Source organism: Chaetura pelagica, unplaced genomic scaffold (assembly GCF_000747805.2).
Source record: "Chaetura pelagica isolate M959 unplaced genomic scaffold, ChaPel_1.0 scaffold139, whole genome shotgun sequence".
Taxonomy (NCBI): domain Eukaryota; kingdom Metazoa; phylum Chordata; class Aves; order Apodiformes; family Apodidae; genus Chaetura; species Chaetura pelagica.
The window spans coordinates 1,196,802-1,213,964 of record NW_009970717.1 but is presented as its reverse complement, the minus strand read 5'-3'; the positions used below and the strand labels follow the sequence as shown (position 1 = coordinate 1,213,964).

The 17,163-nt window shown below is 36.7% G+C and overlaps 1 protein-coding gene across 1 annotated transcript in view; it reads right to left on the bottom strand.

Moving 5' to 3' along the window:
• Nucleotides 1-1,600: 1,600 nt before the first annotated feature.
• CHST8 (carbohydrate (N-acetylgalactosamine 4-0) sulfotransferase 8) overlaps nt 1,601-17,163 on the bottom strand; it is a 122,001-nt gene continuing 106,438 nt past the window's right edge. Inside the window, exons 2-3 of the mRNA XM_010006167.1 lie at nt 5,170-5,207; nt 1,601-2,749 (exon numbers count right to left, since the gene is read on the bottom strand). Coding sequence (XP_010004469.1) covers nt 1,601-2,749; nt 5,170-5,207 — 1,187 coding nt within the window. The remainder of the gene's footprint in view (nt 2,750-5,169; nt 5,208-17,163) is intronic.

Here is a 17,163-nt window from a genome sequence, read left to right as displayed (position 1 = left end):
TACCCCCTGATAAATCCCACCACTAGTGATATAAATGCTCTCCTCCATTTGCACTACGAATTGATTAATGTGCCCTGTTATTCCCTGGATACTCTTGAGTGGAACCTGTTGAGTTAGGTTATCTGCTATGCTTACCTGTTGGTAGAGCAGCCTGGGTGAATAGTCCCCAGCCTGTTATTGCTGATCTGAGTTGGCCTAGCAGAAAAATTACTTTGAATAAAAAGGCTGTTACCTAGTAATTTAGGCTGTTCAACAAGCATCTGAGGGGGTGGAAAGGTGGGGTACGTGGTTAGTAGCAACAAGGTGGTGATGAGAAGCTTGGGCAGACTGGGATTCATGGAACAACACAAGTTCCACATTTCCTTTCTAATGCAAACAGTTTTTCTTGGAACAAAATATAGAAGCCCAGCATCAGACTTGATGTTGAAGTATTTGTCAGTAAATCATTCGATACAAGGTAACTCAAAACATTTTTCCCCTGTTAAAATCTTTAAAAGACTAAAAAAGATATGGAGTATTTCTGGATAGACTGAGAGGCAAGTATTTATGTATGAAACTATCTGTGTGAATAAACTTTTTTTATCTGAATCTGTAAATGTAGAACTGCTTGAAACAGGTGATTTTTCTTAGATTTTTTGTACATCTGTACATTGCCAGTTGTGATGAAATTGTTGGTTGTGAAATACAAACTCCAGAAATGACTGACGAGTTTGGGTTTGTGGTAGAGTTTGAGACTTGATCCAATATAGCCACTTTAAATGTCATCGTTATGCTGTTATGAAGGAAAGATTTTATATCCCTGGTGACTATGAAGATTAAACCATAGATTTATGTTAATGCAAAGGATTGAACTAATCTTAATAACATTTACAAAGATGCAAATGTTCCTCTGCGTTTTATCATTTTGCAGAAGAATGTGCCATAAGGGAATTACTGAAGGGGAGAACATGTCCTCGCTCTGAACTGCAACATCTGGTTTAATACTGCACTCACATGGTCATTACGTATTAGTTGTTTTATCAGTGTGTTTTTAAACAGTGCAAGTGTGATGGACTTTTTCTCCCTAGCTAACTTACAAGTATCAGGAAATAACAATCTATGGTTTCAAATATGTAGTGCCTGTTTAGTGTATGGCTTCATGTGTTGCAGATTTCCATAAGCTGTAAATATCACTCAGTGTATTTTTCTCATTCTTCCTAATCTGTCACTTTCAGAATTATTTTCTAAATAGTAAAGAGCTTGAAATACTATCTCCACTGTAGAATTGTCATCTGTGTTTCCCCAGTTTCAAACCATTCTCCCAGTGCAAACACAGTCCATGACAGGATGGAAATTATGTGCTTTATTTGGGAGCCCTGACATATAATATTATACACATGTACACATTTCATATGGAGAAATTATAGAAAAAATGTGATTTTAAAAAAGGAGGCAGTTAAGGTGAAGGTGTAAACATCCCTAGCCACTTATGGTCTGTTCTGGGTTTTTTTTCTGCTCTTCAACCAATTGTTTGATAACAGACAAGTATATATAAATAGAGCCACCTGGATTTGTTATACAATTCAACTGATACAACTGTGGAGATGTCCCAGCTCTCCATTCAGTATAAATCCTCAAAAGGTTTTGAGTAGTTAAACATCAAGTAATCCATATAGTAAAAGTCATAGCTTCGTTGTCGCTGAGAAGGAGAAAGCTCTGCAAAGTACTGTTGTGTAATTTTAGTGGTAGTTCTTTCTTCGTTGGAATGCCTGTCTTTAAACTTGGGGAAAGTTAAATTTTGTGGAGCACCAATTAAGTGCAAGAAAAAGTTTGCATCTTCTTCCATACTTTCAAATTTCCCAACAAAGTCATAGTCTATTAAACATGGGCTGCAAAGCCTATTGACATGATCCCAGTGGATATCCATACCTACTGGCCTATGTACATCCAGGAGATATTGAATGAACTCTTTAAATTTTACTCCGGAGCCTGTCCTTAATGCTTCTTTGGTGGCATTGACACGGTATCTGGAAATGATAGCTTTCCCAAAAACTGGGTGGTAGTAATTATTTGGATGTTCAAACTTGTCCCGAAATGCAGATACCAGCTTTTCAAAAGGTTCTCTAATAAAAAGCATCTTTGTGTAAGTGTTGAGCCTATGGTAAATTCCTTTGTGATCAAATCCATCTAGCCTTTTTAAATAGTTTCCATAGTGCACTGTGTTGTGCTGTATATCTTTTGTGGAAGAAGCCAACCCATTAAGAACCATGAGCACACGTTTCCAGTTGGAGCAACCAGCTTTTGGTACTTCACAGTATAAAACTCTGTATTTGTCTTCCACAAATATTCTAGAAACATGATAAGGAGTGATTATTCTTCTATTATTACTCTTATATTTAGAACAAGTTTCCCTCATTATCTGCTTTCTTTCCCTTTGGATCTGGTAGAGACTTTTCCACTTGTTGTTGTTTCTGTCTTCAGATTTAAGCGTGGGCAGGTTGAGAATGGAACTGTTCATGGAAATCAGAATTGGGCTCTTCTTGATTATAAATCTTCTCCTCCGTTTATGGAACCTGATGGAATTAATGTCTTCACCTTTCTCTTGGTCTTTCATTGCAAACATTATGCTGCTTTGGCTTCTGTCTGTGCTTTGAAGCTTAGGGGACACATTTTCAGATGGGTGTAATGAATTGCTCTGCTTTGCTGTTGCTGCTCCATCTGCAGTACTTTTTCTTAATCGACTATCTTGGTTATTGCTGGAAATGCAGTCCTGATAGAATGGGGGGAAAGATTAAAGATGTTAGTAAGTGAGAGAGTGTTTGTCAGTATTAACAGTTTGTACAACTTAAGTGTGGATCTATTTGCACACTCTAAGTTCAGCAGAATTGTACAACAAAATGCATTGCTGCAAGCCTCAGCACTGTGCCTACTGTGTGGTAGTCACTTTTCTTTTGTCATCTTGCTCTGTGCTTACCTGAAATCCAAAAGCTGAGAAGGGCCTGAACTGGTGAATTCCAATTCAGATTTGGATTTAACTGTATTTTAGGTGGTGCTTGTAACCCAGACTCTGAGAAATACTTTTGTCTTAGATGTATAGTCTCTGAAATGTCCACAAAAAGGATCTGAGTATTTTGAGGACTTAATTATTCTAGACTGCCTATTGTCACACAAATTTGTGTGTTTTCTCCTCCACTCTTTCAGTAGTTTGTTTTTGCAGTGAGAAAAGTTGTTCACGGAGTGAAGCCTGATAGGGAAGGGAGGTCTGTAGTGTTTGTGAAGTGAAGATGTGGAGGGAGCAAGAGTGGGAAGAGGGAAGCAGAGAGGACTGCAGTGAGAACAGAGGCTTTGCAGAGAAGTGAGTTTGGTGAGGGCAGCATGCAGGGACCCCAAAGGGAGGCTTGAGTGAGGTGAGCTTGGGACCAAAGAAATTGACACTTGATGAGAAGCAGTAAGATGTGGGAATGGTGGTGTGGCTAGGACTAGGTAAGTGAAAACAGAGTAAGCAAGTGTGTGTATAGATAAGGGGTTTCTGGGACCTGCTCTTTTTCATTAGGTGGGTCTTACTGATTAATACTGCTTTTGGTTTACAGCCCAGATGTGCTTCTGCTTCTCTGAGCAGCTGAATTTAATCCCTGTCTACATGTCTATGCCTCTAAGACTAAAATTAGGTTCTGGACACTGTTTAACTACATGTCATCCCTGTTTTGAGAACTCACCTGGGAGCAGAATGGTGTATGTATCACCAGGGAGTGTTTAAACAGAGGAGGCAGATGTAGTTACAGAATGTTTATTGTTTACACAAAGTACTTGAAGTTTATTCAGAGGTTTTATAAATTGTAAATTTCTGATTTGCAGCCTTTATTTCATCTCTAATAGCATTTTAAGCTGCCTTAAAAATAATATACTGGGTTACTGTTAAGGTGTACAGTGTAGGGATTAGTAAGGTCTTTCAAGGCTGCAATTAAATCTTAATTGTAGTAGTGATTTTGCAAGTCTTTCTGTTGGCTGAAAAAACGATGCTACAGGTAACTTTAACTTATGCTGTCATGGAAGTAATATTTTGCCACATTGCTCTTTAAGGGTGAGAAATTAAAAAAGGCTCAAAAATACACCTCAGTATTCACTACAAAAAACATTGATAGCTAAAGAAAAAACCCAAATTGTATAATTTTGTAGATTACGTGCATGAATTGATAAACACTATATAAATTCAGAACAGATTATCATTAAACACAATTTTAAGAGTGCTATGCAAGTTTTTGCAGAATGTAGGCTTCTAAAATGTTGTGCTAGCTCTTCTGATAGTGGGAGGTGGTATGTGATACTCAGACTGAGAAACCAACTGATAATTTGTCATAAAAAACACTATTCCATTGTTGGACGTGATTGTTGTACACTGCTCTTGAAGTTTTTTTCAGCGGTCAAAGTTGTATTAATTTTTTGTCTGTAAAATAACAGCTGTATTTATAAATATTGTTCTTCACAGACTGGCTAAAATTCATTGTTATTAATGATGTAGCTCATATTTCAATGTTATCAAATTGAGACTTCCTAGATATTTGCACCTTTAATGAGCACAATTATGATGAACATACCATTTTTTGGAAACTCATGCCATGTTTTGAATGTCTTCTGTCAGTGTAATTTTTCATCCAGAAGGTCAAGCTGTGGCTGTAGAGATGGAGTGATGCCAATCGCATCACACTGATTTCACCATGCAATGGCATTTAGGTTGCAGCTGGCAGGTGCAGAGTTGTTCCTTTGCTTATTTTACATTTCTTTTTCAGCAATGAAATAGTGAATGGCCGTGGTGGGCTGTCTCTGCTGCTGTGAATGTGCTAACAGCCACTAGATGGAGGAATCTCACCAGTATTTTTCTTTAGCCTATTTTAAAGTGCCTCTCAATACGTTGATTTGACCAGTATGGTTTTATACAGAATATTGATGTGTTCAAAGCTTACAGTGTCTTTTAGCAATATCCAGTCTAGAAAAAACTTAGAAAACTAAAGTTGCATAGCTTGTCAAATTCATATTTTAAAAGGAAAATTGGTACTTCATGGCAAAGCCTTGATGCATTTTTCCTCTTCAGTGCTTCATCTCCAGTTTAGTGGCCTTATCTGAGCCATCTGCCTCAGTAGCCCATACATGGAATACGGGTACAATTTTACTTATGTACTTCTGGAAACTTACTTTTTTTTGTTGTTGGAATCCCATGTTATATTTTATCCCTAAAAAAAGAATGAAATAAAAGTAATTATTTAGTAAAAATATAAACATTAGTTTCACTTTTGTTGAGCTGATGTAACAGTGTGTCCTCTCAGTAACTAAAAAGAAAACAGGAATCAGTTCTGTTAATACAATGATGAGTAGAGCAGTGATGATTAATGATTAATATATATTTCATAGTAACAGTGAAGGCCTCTTTATGTCATAGCAATTGTGAAATAAAGTGATTGTCTCAGTTTCCCCATCAGTAAAAGGGAGATAGAGACAAAGATGGAGAAAAGCCATTTCTTAACCTTAGCTGAAAGGCCAGTAGGAGAATGAGAATGAGAAGCAAATGAAATTTGTGTTCCCAGGTTTGAGCTCTAAAATAAGGTTATTCTTTGTGTACCTACCTAAAGCTGCATGTTTTTTTCCTGTCTGTGTTGTCCCCCTCTCACCAACTTTGGATAGTGTGGTACTCAATCATAGTAATAGCTTGCATTGAGTACTGTCTTTCACTGTAAAACTAAAGCAACAGGCAGTGGAATGAATGTGTAAGTGGGGTAATGTTTGTAGAGTTTTGGAGAGACAATCATTTGTGTTTTGCCAAACCTTCTGTCTTCTAGAGTGATGTCTACCTGAAAATATAATTAAGATGTGAGAATCCTAGAAAGTAGCTTTAATGGATGTGTAGGATCTCTTTACTGTTCCTAACCTCTGCTAAGTGTAAGTTAGTAATACAGGAATATATAATTGAAAACAACTATTAAAGTGGGGCTTTTCAACTTATCAGACTGATGTAACTGTTTCTGCTGCTCAAGAACTTCAGTTCCTTGTATACTTCATTCTAATAACTCTGTATTACAGACCCACAACCTTTTTGACAAGGACAGTTACAGGTAAAGATATTGTAAAGCATCATAGTGAAAGCGTCACTGGAATAGCTCAGTCCCATCAGATTAATTTTCATGGTACTATGAAAGCTCTCAAACACTGTGCATTCATAGTTGACATTGTACCTTAGTGCAGTCCTACTTACATGATCAAACATTTTGTTTTTTTAAGTCAGATGTACAAACTGGAGTTCATAGTAGAGTCTGAGTAAAATTGCTGTAGTTAGTTTTATGCTGCTGGAGCTCATCCAGCAGTGCTTATTACTCCCCTGGCTCATGTTTGAACTTTTAATTCCACTGCAGCAATTTGTTAGCAATAAAATAAAGGTGATGGGCATATTGTGATTGTGTACCTATTTAAAGCAAAGGGCATGCTATTTTTACTTCATCAGAAATAAGTTCCAGACATCTTCCAGAAGGAGTCTAAAGCCTTTTCCTACCTTCTCAAAAATGTTTAACTACAAAATTAAGTCAGAAGGTATATTCTAAAGAGAAACAGAGCTAATCTATAGCATCCTTGTGTGAGTTCTAAAGGATTAAGACTAACTGTTGTTCCAGGCTTTAGGAGACATTACTGAGCTGTTGTCCAGTTTTTCATGATGTCAGTTAAAGAAACACATTTATTCTGCTGTGTAATATGTTACAGAGGAATGAAGGTGTGAAGAACTGCTGTACAAAAAAGCCAAGCAAAAAGCCAAAGCCAAGCACTAGCACTTGGAAAGAACTGTTGCTAGAGCATGGGTGGGATGTGACCTCTTTTTTGCTGATATTAAAGGTGTAACTTTAAGCTACTTGAGCTAGACTTGTGTTGGGTGCTATAAATTCAGAATATTGTTATGCTACCTCTTCTCTTACAGGCATAAAACGTATATCAGATAGAGTTTAAAAAATTTGATGTGTTTAAGAAATCTAGTTTGTGGATTGTTCAATTCTGCTCAATTTATTTGAATAACTTTTGGCTTATGTATATGTAAAACAATGCATTTAGTAATTTCAATAATAATTTTATTACAGACACTAGTCAACATTCTCTTCAATACCAGTTTATTCCTCTCAAGTATTTAATTTAGGATATTTTGTTAAAGTGGGTTGAGTAGTGTTAAGTAAGTCATGTCTTATACTCTGTCACACATCTTGTGGAGACTTGGTTGTCAATACTGTCAGTGTGCATAGGTAAGTATTTACATTTTAAAAAATTTATCCTAATGTGAAAGATTTATGCCTACCAGTGTAATACAGGATAATGGTGGTGCAGCCCTCCCCAGGAGTTAAGATCATATAGTGTCTACAAACCCACTCCCTTTCTGAAAGAGTTTTGAGCATTTCACAATTGAAGACATAGATGAGAAAAGGCTTGGGCACATATCAGAAAACTGAACAAGTATTTTTGACAGAATTAGATGCAAATATCAGAGCATTTGCTGTGTCCTAATTGCGATGTAAAAGTTGAAGTTAGGTTTTTGCCCTAGGTTTGTTTAGTTGTGGTCATTTACCCTGACTTCAGTGGGAGCAGTGATAGCTGGTAGCAATAGTAACCTATTAAAGTTAGTATGTATCTGCCATTAATAATTTTTTTTTTAAAGAAAACTCACAACAGTGCAAAGAGCAGATCTGAAACTTCTTTGTGATTAATTATGACTAATTAAATTTTGTTGTAGGTAACTTGAGATTAATACTTTGCATTGATATGATATGCTTTAGAAAAAAATGTTAGTAGGAGATGAGTAACTATTTAAAAAAAGATTATTTACTGGCTGTAAGATGTAACTAGAACAACAATTCATGTTTAATGTAAATGTTTGGTGAAGCACTTGCCAATCTTTTACATGTTTTCTGAATTTGTGACTTCTGAAGTTGGCTTCTTTTAGCTGTCTTTGTCATGATACAGTCTGTCATTTCAGATATAAAGATACATGGAAAAACCCTCAAGTGCAGCGAACTCAGTGAAGTTACATGATACAGTTCTCTACTGATCAAAACCTAAATTTCTTGTTATGCTACATCTATACTATCCATGTTACTTCCCAGCTTTCAGATGTTATTGCCAAAATGTTAACTTTTTTTTTGCCATAAATAAACCACAGATTAAGTTAGTGATCATTAAATGTTTGGTGCCAGACAAGAGAATGACTGACATCTAGCTAGTGCTCAAACAGGGAGAATAGCAGGGAGACACAATCATTCTAGCAATTGTACATTCTTTGTGAGTTTTCATGGTGTTCTTTTCTCTTCCCCTGGTGCAACTGTGATTTGCCAGACCTGAGCTTGGCCTATGTTTTATGTCTGCTTTTGTTGTCTTTCATGAAATGAGTCTTACGCTTCATCCAGTCCTACTATATAGTAAAACCCATTGTGAGCTTTTTTTCTGGAATGCTACTAGTAACATAATAAAACGGTATTTATCTTCTCTGTGTAATATATAGCTTTGCCTCTCTTCTTCTGTACCTCTGCTTTGAGACCTAATTTTGGTTTGCCTCTGGTGTGTTCCCCTGCTCTGAGATTACACTACAGCTGAAATACAAAAGAAAAATAACTTCAAGTCTGCAACTGTGACTCCCTTCTTTAATGGGCTCCTGTGAGCAGTGTTAACTTGTTTCCTTCTTCCTAACTGGATTCCTAATTCTGGAATGTACTGTGCAAGGGCTGTTGCTATCATTTCATGAACATCTGGGTCAAGTGTCTTCTTTACTCAAAGACAGTAATAAGTATTTAATTGTAGAATTAATAGTAAACTAGTACAGTCCTGATTAGCATGAAAAATTTTACTTTGAAAAGGATTTTTTCTGAAATAATGGTGAGATTAGTTTTCCAGTTTTTTCATTATTTAACATGAAGTCTCGTACAGTGTAAAAACAGTACATTTCTGATTTTACTCTGAAGTCTACTTGTTTACATGTTTGAATTAATTTCTTTAATGAGTAAATTATTTTGAAGATTGCTACCATTGTAAATTATTTGCTTTTACGTTGATATAAGCTGTATATGTAGTGTACATACTTGGAATACTAATTAAATATATAAACCTTTTGTTAGAAAACTCTTATTTTAAGCTTGAGGCCTAATTAAGAGAAGAAACTTCATACGTTTGTGTGCCTCTGTTAACTGATTGCTAGGCATATATCCTTTTTATATCTAAAATATAGTTTATTTGATTAGGGAAATCTTCCTTATACATCCCCATTGAAGCTTCATATACTGTACCTCATTTTAATACAAATTTTTTTCCTATTTTGAATCTAGATCATCTTTCAGGTCCCTTCCAACTTAAACCATTCTATGATGCTATTTTGGGAGGTCATAGGAAATTTGCCAAGCTACCGAGGGTGAGGGGTCTTTTAATCTCTTTTATGAGACTTCTTTCATATGTGAGTTCCTTTGTAAATTAGATAACTCATTCTTTCTGAGTTTGCAGTTTTTTGCTTCAGTCCTACCATTGCCAAGCATGCAGTTTTTAAGCTTAAATGCAATTTATTTGAGGAACTTTGATTTGTGGCTTTTATTCTTAAGAAGTTGTGGTGACGTTTTTTACTTCTCAAAAAGACAGCCATTCACCATTTTCCACTCTCCTGTGCCAGTATTGTGCACAAACTGAATTACTTCATACTGATCTTGTGCTTTTCAATCCGAGTCAGCTTCAGAGAAGCCGGTGTTGAATTTAAGTGAGACCATTAGCTTTATATTTTTAAACCAGGCAAACCTGCAATTTCTCCATCCCCTGGGCAGCAGGCAATGCAGCATTGTCCTGCGTTGTCATGCGGTACTTATGATGATAGCAGCTTGTGTGCACTTCAGTTGACTAAAACATGATTACTTTGGCTTTTTGTGACTGAAATGACTTTCCATCTTAATGAAGTAAGGGAGTCTCTGGACAGAAGCACTGTGTATGGGGAAAGCAGTGCAATTCTGAAGGGAATACCCTGGAAATAATTAAAAGCATTAGATTCATCCATCAGTTTGAACAAGAAAAAATTACAAATGGGGAACCAAAGTAGAGATCGGTACACACGTTGTGATTTTTTGTTTGCCACTTGAGAACTTTTGTAGTGTCAGAGAGCTTGGTATTCCCAGTTTGTTTGAGGTACCAATAGCCTATCCTGTACATGCAAATGGAGCAAAAGTACACAGTCATCTTTCTGAAGCACGGAACTTGCTGAGTTGTAGCTGCTGCTGTGCTGTAATTGTAATTGCTTCTTGCTTGATTCCCTGATTAACACTCTTCTAGCCAGTACTCTTGATGTAATGTTTCTCTTGACGTTTTAACTTAGGCCATACTTTGTATATAGCTTTTTCCAATAAGGGATTCTTGCAGTAAAAGATCAGTGTGGAGTAGGTACCCACTGTTTCTAAATCTACATGTCATCTAAGTATAGTGTTTCTGTCTACACAGTGTTCCCCAGAAAAAAATACCCAGGCTGTCTTCCTACTATTTTTCCCCCCTCATAAAAGCTTTGTACCTCTTGGACAACTTGACTCATGTCTGTTTTGCTTTGTGTATTTTTTTTTAAGTGTACTAGTAAGAAATACCATCTCCTCAAACTTGTGTTTATTTTTTTAAACCCCTCATCCTATCATTACAGGCCCTGCAAAAAAGTTTGTCCCCATCTTCCTTATAGGCCCCGTTTAAGTATTGAAAGGTCACAAAGTCTCCCCAGAGCCATCTCTTCTCCAGGCTGGACAACCCCAACATTCTAATAGAACAGGTGTATGAATCCTTAAAGGCACACACATATTAGTGTGTTTTTTTCATAATGCTCTTGTGTTCTAAAATATCTTTGACTAAATAATCATGTAACTTACACTTGTTCTGTTTCCTTGATAACTAACAAAGGAAAGGGAAATGCATGGTGTCTTTATACTGCAAGTTTATTTGAATGAATATAGGAAGCTGTTTGTGAATTTATTGTGAGGAAGGTACTGTTACTTGATTACTTTCTCCTCTTTAGCCATCCTAATTAGGGAGTGCCACTTTCTAACTTAATCTATATTTGATAAGAATTCTATGAAGAAAGCAGAAGAGTCAAGCCTGTGCTATTGCATTCCCCATTCCTTTTATGGACCTATCCCTGGGAGAATCGTTAATTAGCATCATTAGCTTTCAAGCACTGTCAGCAGTTACTTTCAATTTCTACTTAATATCTTTCAGTTATTCTTAATTCTCATATTTAATATTTGCATATTGCCATCATAGCATGACTTTGACAAGGACATTGCACTTTGTTCAGGTTTATGAGAAGTAAAATGCTAAGGTTTAAATATAGCACTGCATTTATATTTAGTAGCCTGTAAGAACTATTCAGGTTACCAGAAGAGTTTCAACAAATCTCAAGCAAAAACTTACATGTAATTTGTGGCTGTAGTGGAGAAGGAGTTAGCTTGCCAGAATAGCTCACCTAGAACCCCAGGAATGTTTCAAGAAATTGTGTAAGATGCTAAAGCTTCTGTGATCTTTCTGTTGAGAGGTAGACAAAGTAATATAGGTAAAACTCTGAACTGCTTTTGTGTCACTTTGTAGACACATTTATTTGGGAAAGAAGGCACAAATGGAAAGGGAGAAAACTGCAGGCAAAACTTAAAAGGTAGATCTCTACAGCTGTGCCTCTGAGTGATGAAGTTAAGTGATTTGATAGATTGACTGTGGATCAAATACCACAGATGTGTGTCCAAATGCTGTATATGTTACAGTTATTTAGCTGGAACTTTTACCTGTTCCCACAGTTAATTACTGACAAGTCTTCCTAGTATAAGAGATCAATATGTAGTGTTTAAAAAAAAGTTACCGCCTGCAACTTAACTATAAAACATGGTGCAAAAAGGGTGATAATTGGATAGACTTCGATTCATGACCTGTGAGAAACAAGCAGATGATGACAGTTCTGGGAAAGCTGGGTGTGAGGAGTTGAGCTCTTTTCCAGGCCTTGTGTTCCTGACTAATGAGCAATTTTGAAAGACAGTAGTGATTTTCTGTTAGTCATTTCTCACCAACCCTACTCTTCTTTGTGGAAGGCATCCTGTTTCTTACTAAGAAGCTCACTTGCATTCCTTCTCTACCCAGATTTTAGTGACTCATTAGTAGAAAAAATTACTTGCATAAGAATAGTGTCTTGGATTGACTTTTGTATCAGTAAGAATGAGGATGAAATGGTTCTGCTCAAAACAGAGTGCTGACGACTTCCAATATTTGTGTGATGTTATGTGGTATTCAGGGTTTATCCTGAGCTGGAAACCCAGGTAGGAAGAGTCAAAGTGCCAATCCTGAGTTTTAATTGAGGGTAAAGCTTTTGAAAGTTAAATGCAGGAACTTGCAATTTAACTTTTATGTGTAAAGCTAGAAAAAAAGTGGCCATTGTTTTATTTTAAAGTTTATAATGTTTTCTGTGGAACTCTCCTAGTCTTTGACTAAATATAGCCAACCTGTGATGCTAGCCAGAAAGATAAATGATTGAGTAATCACTGCTAATTCAAGAAAAAAAGCCATGAAATCAAAAGTGACAAAGTTTCAGATATATCTCCTGAAATGACTTGTGAATGGTAGAGATCTCTCCACTCTGGAGGGATTATGCATTGTCACCTCAATTAGTGATCTGGACCTTTGTTTTTGCAAGGTCTTAAACAAGTGAACACCTAACTTAGTAACAATCTTTCTCTTTGTTCTTCCTGGTGTTTGCATTTGGGGGGAGTACTGATATTTTTAGAGATGGACTTCTGATCAAAAATAAGGGGAAGACAGTCTTCAGTATTTGGTCTGAGAGTCTGTTGTACCTATGGCATACTTCACATGGTTTATATGAAGCTAGTCTTTCAAGATGTTATAGTTCTGTTCTGCCTGAAGAAGGCATTGTAATTTTCCTCCACCAAGGCTAAGATTGCACTTTTCTACATTGGACAAGAAATCAGGATCCCTCGAATTATTTTGAGGGATTTGTCTTTAGGAGCATGTTTCACTACAAGTGTTACATGGCAGCCCCCTGCTTTTAAGTCCTTGAAAATAGTACTTTAGCCAAGAAATTTGAGACATAGTCGAAGAAATTTACTTAAAAAAGAGCTGTGAAAAAGGCTTATTCCATCAGGAGGTCTCTATTTTTAATACTGTTGAGTCTCTAGATCCTGTAATGTTGTTTCAAGAGACTTAAGAAATTAAGGATAACCAAGCCAAAGCACAAAATAAGTGGATTGTTCTCAAGTCCCATTAATAAAGAAACAAAACCCCATGTTGATGTATCAAAGGACTTCAAGGTTATAGTGGCAGATGACATGAAACTGTATAAAAAATCAGTTGCACAGTGAGTGGTGCCTATGCCTGAGGAAACAAAGCCAGCAGGTCAAAGAGTCAGTGAGATACTGTTATTGTCCATGGAAGCCACCAGACATATCAGGAGGCATTTCTCCATCAGTAAAGTGGCAGCTTAGTGTATGTGTTTTCTCCTTGGCTATGTGAATTTCAATGAAAATTTGTAGTAGGACATCTGGAAAGCAGGACCTCATATCTGCACAGCTGTCAAATACTTCCTTACATTAATGTAAGTGACAGTGGTTGAGGATGGGAGTCTTTTTTTAAAAAGACTTTTGTTCCATTGAATGGGGTGGAGAAGCTTCACTAAGGTAGAGTAATAATAGTTTTTGCTGCCTGAAAAAATCTCAGACTTATTAACCCTAGGCAAAAGGAGCAGAGATGAGTAGTAACTTGAGAAAAGCCTATTAAACAAGGAGAGAAACAGAAAAGTGTTAGACTTCTCCCAGAAAGATTTGAAATGAGCAGAGAAGCCTGTTCAGGATGGGAATGGAAAAAATGCTGTGCAAACATGCTTGCATATCAGATAAGGACTTTCAAGCACTCTCAACAAACTTAACATACTTTTTACTAGGCTGTGCTGAAATGGTCATGCATTGCTGAGGGTACATAATACTTCACATAATGTGTCTTGCAGGTTCAGGTCCTTATAGAACATATGTTTGAGCTTCATGAAGCATTATATCATGTGGGCATTATAAGATGCCCACTCCAGCAGGACTGAGATTTAGAGGACATCTGCTCTGTTAACTACTGCTCACAACACTTAACATTAGGAACTGGAACTTCTCATGGTCTGATCTACTTGCAGCTTAGTATTTGCATTTGTGGGAGGCTTTTGCTGCCTCTCTCCCCACACATTTCTCAGCACAGCTCTGCATCTCCTTTCTTGCATTATTATGTATGCACAGTTGACTGGAAGTACTTTTGATGGGATGCTCAGGGAGCTGCTTCTAAAGTAAATGGCTTCACCTATCCACATGGCTTTTTGTTCACTTTACCTCTTCCAAGTGACTGCATTTTTCTTCCTCTCCCCTAAACAAGTTAGAAACATGGAATCTGACAGATAAGTAAAAGAGAAGATGGAGCAGTGGTGTGAGAAAAATAGCCTTCTGTGAGAACTGGTGATGGTTCTCTTCATCTCCACATCTTGATGAGCTACATTGGCCTTCTAAAGGGGTCACAACTACTATGGCAGGGAAGAATGGCCGGTATTCTCCATTTGGTCACTTTGCCCGTTTCCTACAGGTGCCACTTGTGCCTGTGCAGCCCACTGCCTGGGCTGCAGGAACCAGAGGGCTCTAGTATATTAGCCTCCCTAGCCCTCTCTGAGCTATCAGTGGTACCTAAAGTGAGAACCCCTCTGCTGCTGCCATTTTATGTCCACTTCTGCATTTTTCATTCACACGTAATAACACTTCCTAATTTTCTGGTAGCCCAATGTAGAATGGTGCATCAGCACGAGAAAGGACCATATTAAATTAGATTGAATTGTGTCTACCTTGACAACCCAGATTTGGGATAGAGTTGCTATTACAATTGAATAATTTGATGTCAGTGCATACAAATCCTGTATAGCCAATTGGTTGCTGAATCTGGTTATTTAGGAGTGTAACTTTTATTTCACTGATGAAAGTGTGTGAATGTGTCTGATTTCATTGAAAGGTCTTTTACAATGATCATTGTTCAGAGTATTTCAGTATATTCCTGACTCAGTGCATTGCATACTGTTATGTACAATTCATTCTCTCCATTATGCGTTGACTGAAGAATCTCTGAAGTAATCTGCCACTAATTCAATCTTCTGAGACAATTGTCTTACAGATAGAACTCTTTTCTGACAATGAAGCACACCACTGGGTGTGTGACTTAAACAGTGTAATTCAATATTTGAGCCTCTTCTATGCCTCTGTTCTTGTGCTGATTGAACCTCAGGATTGTAGCAGAAAACTATATACCTACAGGACTTTACCTGTCTGACCATTTGTTTCCTTGAGGTCCCTTCCAACCTGGTGTTCTATAATTGTTACTGAACCACTTAATATCTTGTTGAATTTTTGTTGACAATGTGTACAGGTTGCAGTCTTACTTGTAAACACTAGATAAGACCCATCTTTAAAATCTCTGAGAGTAATATATACAACTTTACTAGGTCTAAGTCTCAATCTGTTGTGTTTATCTCAATTTCTTATCAATATTTTACCTTTGACAAGTCAATTTATTTCAGTTTTCCACTTTTGATGTTATGTTAAACACTTGGATTCAAAGTTCCATTGTAACTGCAGGTGATTATTACATCTAAAATTAGTAGTGTCAACAAACCTCTGATCTCCACTGTCTGAAGATTTGATACTCTCAGAATTGGAAGGATGTGTTTACAGTATTATAATGTTACAGTGTTATAGTAACTCCAATTTAAGCAATAGTTATTTATTACTGTGTAGCACTTTTTTAAACTATGAAAAATCTGGCATTTATTTCAGTGGGTAGAGAATCAGTTCTTCAGTGAGCAAGTAGTAATGCATTATTGATTTTTGCAACTGCTCTCCTAATCTTTTTACTCATGCTGTGTTTTCTCACTGTACTTTTCCGCAAAAGGACTGGGAAGTTCTGCTCCATTGAAATAATATGTTTTGGAAGACTTCAGTGGGCTTGCAAAAAGCAAGCTTCTTCCTGTTATATTTTATTCAAGGAAAAAAAAACCTTACAAAATTCTCAGTGATTTTTAGTTTCTGCCAGAATGTTAATATATGAAAATACATGTGTTAAAAAACAGAATAAAGTTTTGGTCACATTTTTCCATTTCTTTATTTCTCAGTCTCAAGAAAATATTAAAACCATCAGCAAGATGGTTGGAAAAGAATGTCCCTATTTCACTCCCCCTTCCTGGTTTCCAACCTTCTCTCCTTGCATAGAAAGGGACAACATCTTTTAAATTGTCACAATGTCCTGTAGGAGAAGCTTTAATTATCCAAAAAGTGAAGATGTCAAAACCTATAACTTAAGAACTGAAAGAAAAATTAAAAAATCATCATTTAGAATGTATTTAAGTGGCTGTTTCCTCATAGAAATCTAACTTTGCTTTTCCCCCTCTTTTCTTTTTTTCTCTTAAAGCAACTAGGGCTTTCTGGAAGGAATTTGTTTTATGCTTTTTGTGCAATCTCCAACTCTGTTTTCACAGATGCACTAAACTTTGGATCTGAAATGAACTGCAACTTGCAAAGGCACACCACGTGCGATTTCAGGATCGCTTTTCTATACCTTCTGTTATACAGGACATAAAGATTCCATTTATTTTGAGAAAATATATATTAACATGGCTTTGAATGCCTTTCTATTAACTGCCTGTGTGTTTAATTTGCTTGCACAAAAGTGAAGTTCTTTAGAGTATATTCCTGAGGGAATCTCTCATGCCAATTACATAGAGGAACTTGAGAAACTTTGATTTGCTCTTGCATGTCTTGTATGAAGTGCAGGGCTGTTAATTTAATAATAGAAGGATGTGTTTTACATGAATAAAATTCAATAATTAAATTTAGAGGAAGCTTCATCTGATCTGTGTACTGCCTCTTAATCCATAGCTGTGAACGGATGAGACTCCAGACTATCAATTGACATAATTTCCCTTTTTTTCCCTTATTAAGGAAGGTGCTAATTGCCAAGCTGTTGACAACAAGTGCTGGAGGAAGCAATATGAATGATTGCCTTGGTGACTGTCAGACTCTTCAGACAAGGCTTCCAAACTGCATTTGTAATAACAGAAGTACTCCATGGGAAAGACAGGCAATGTAGTCTTTA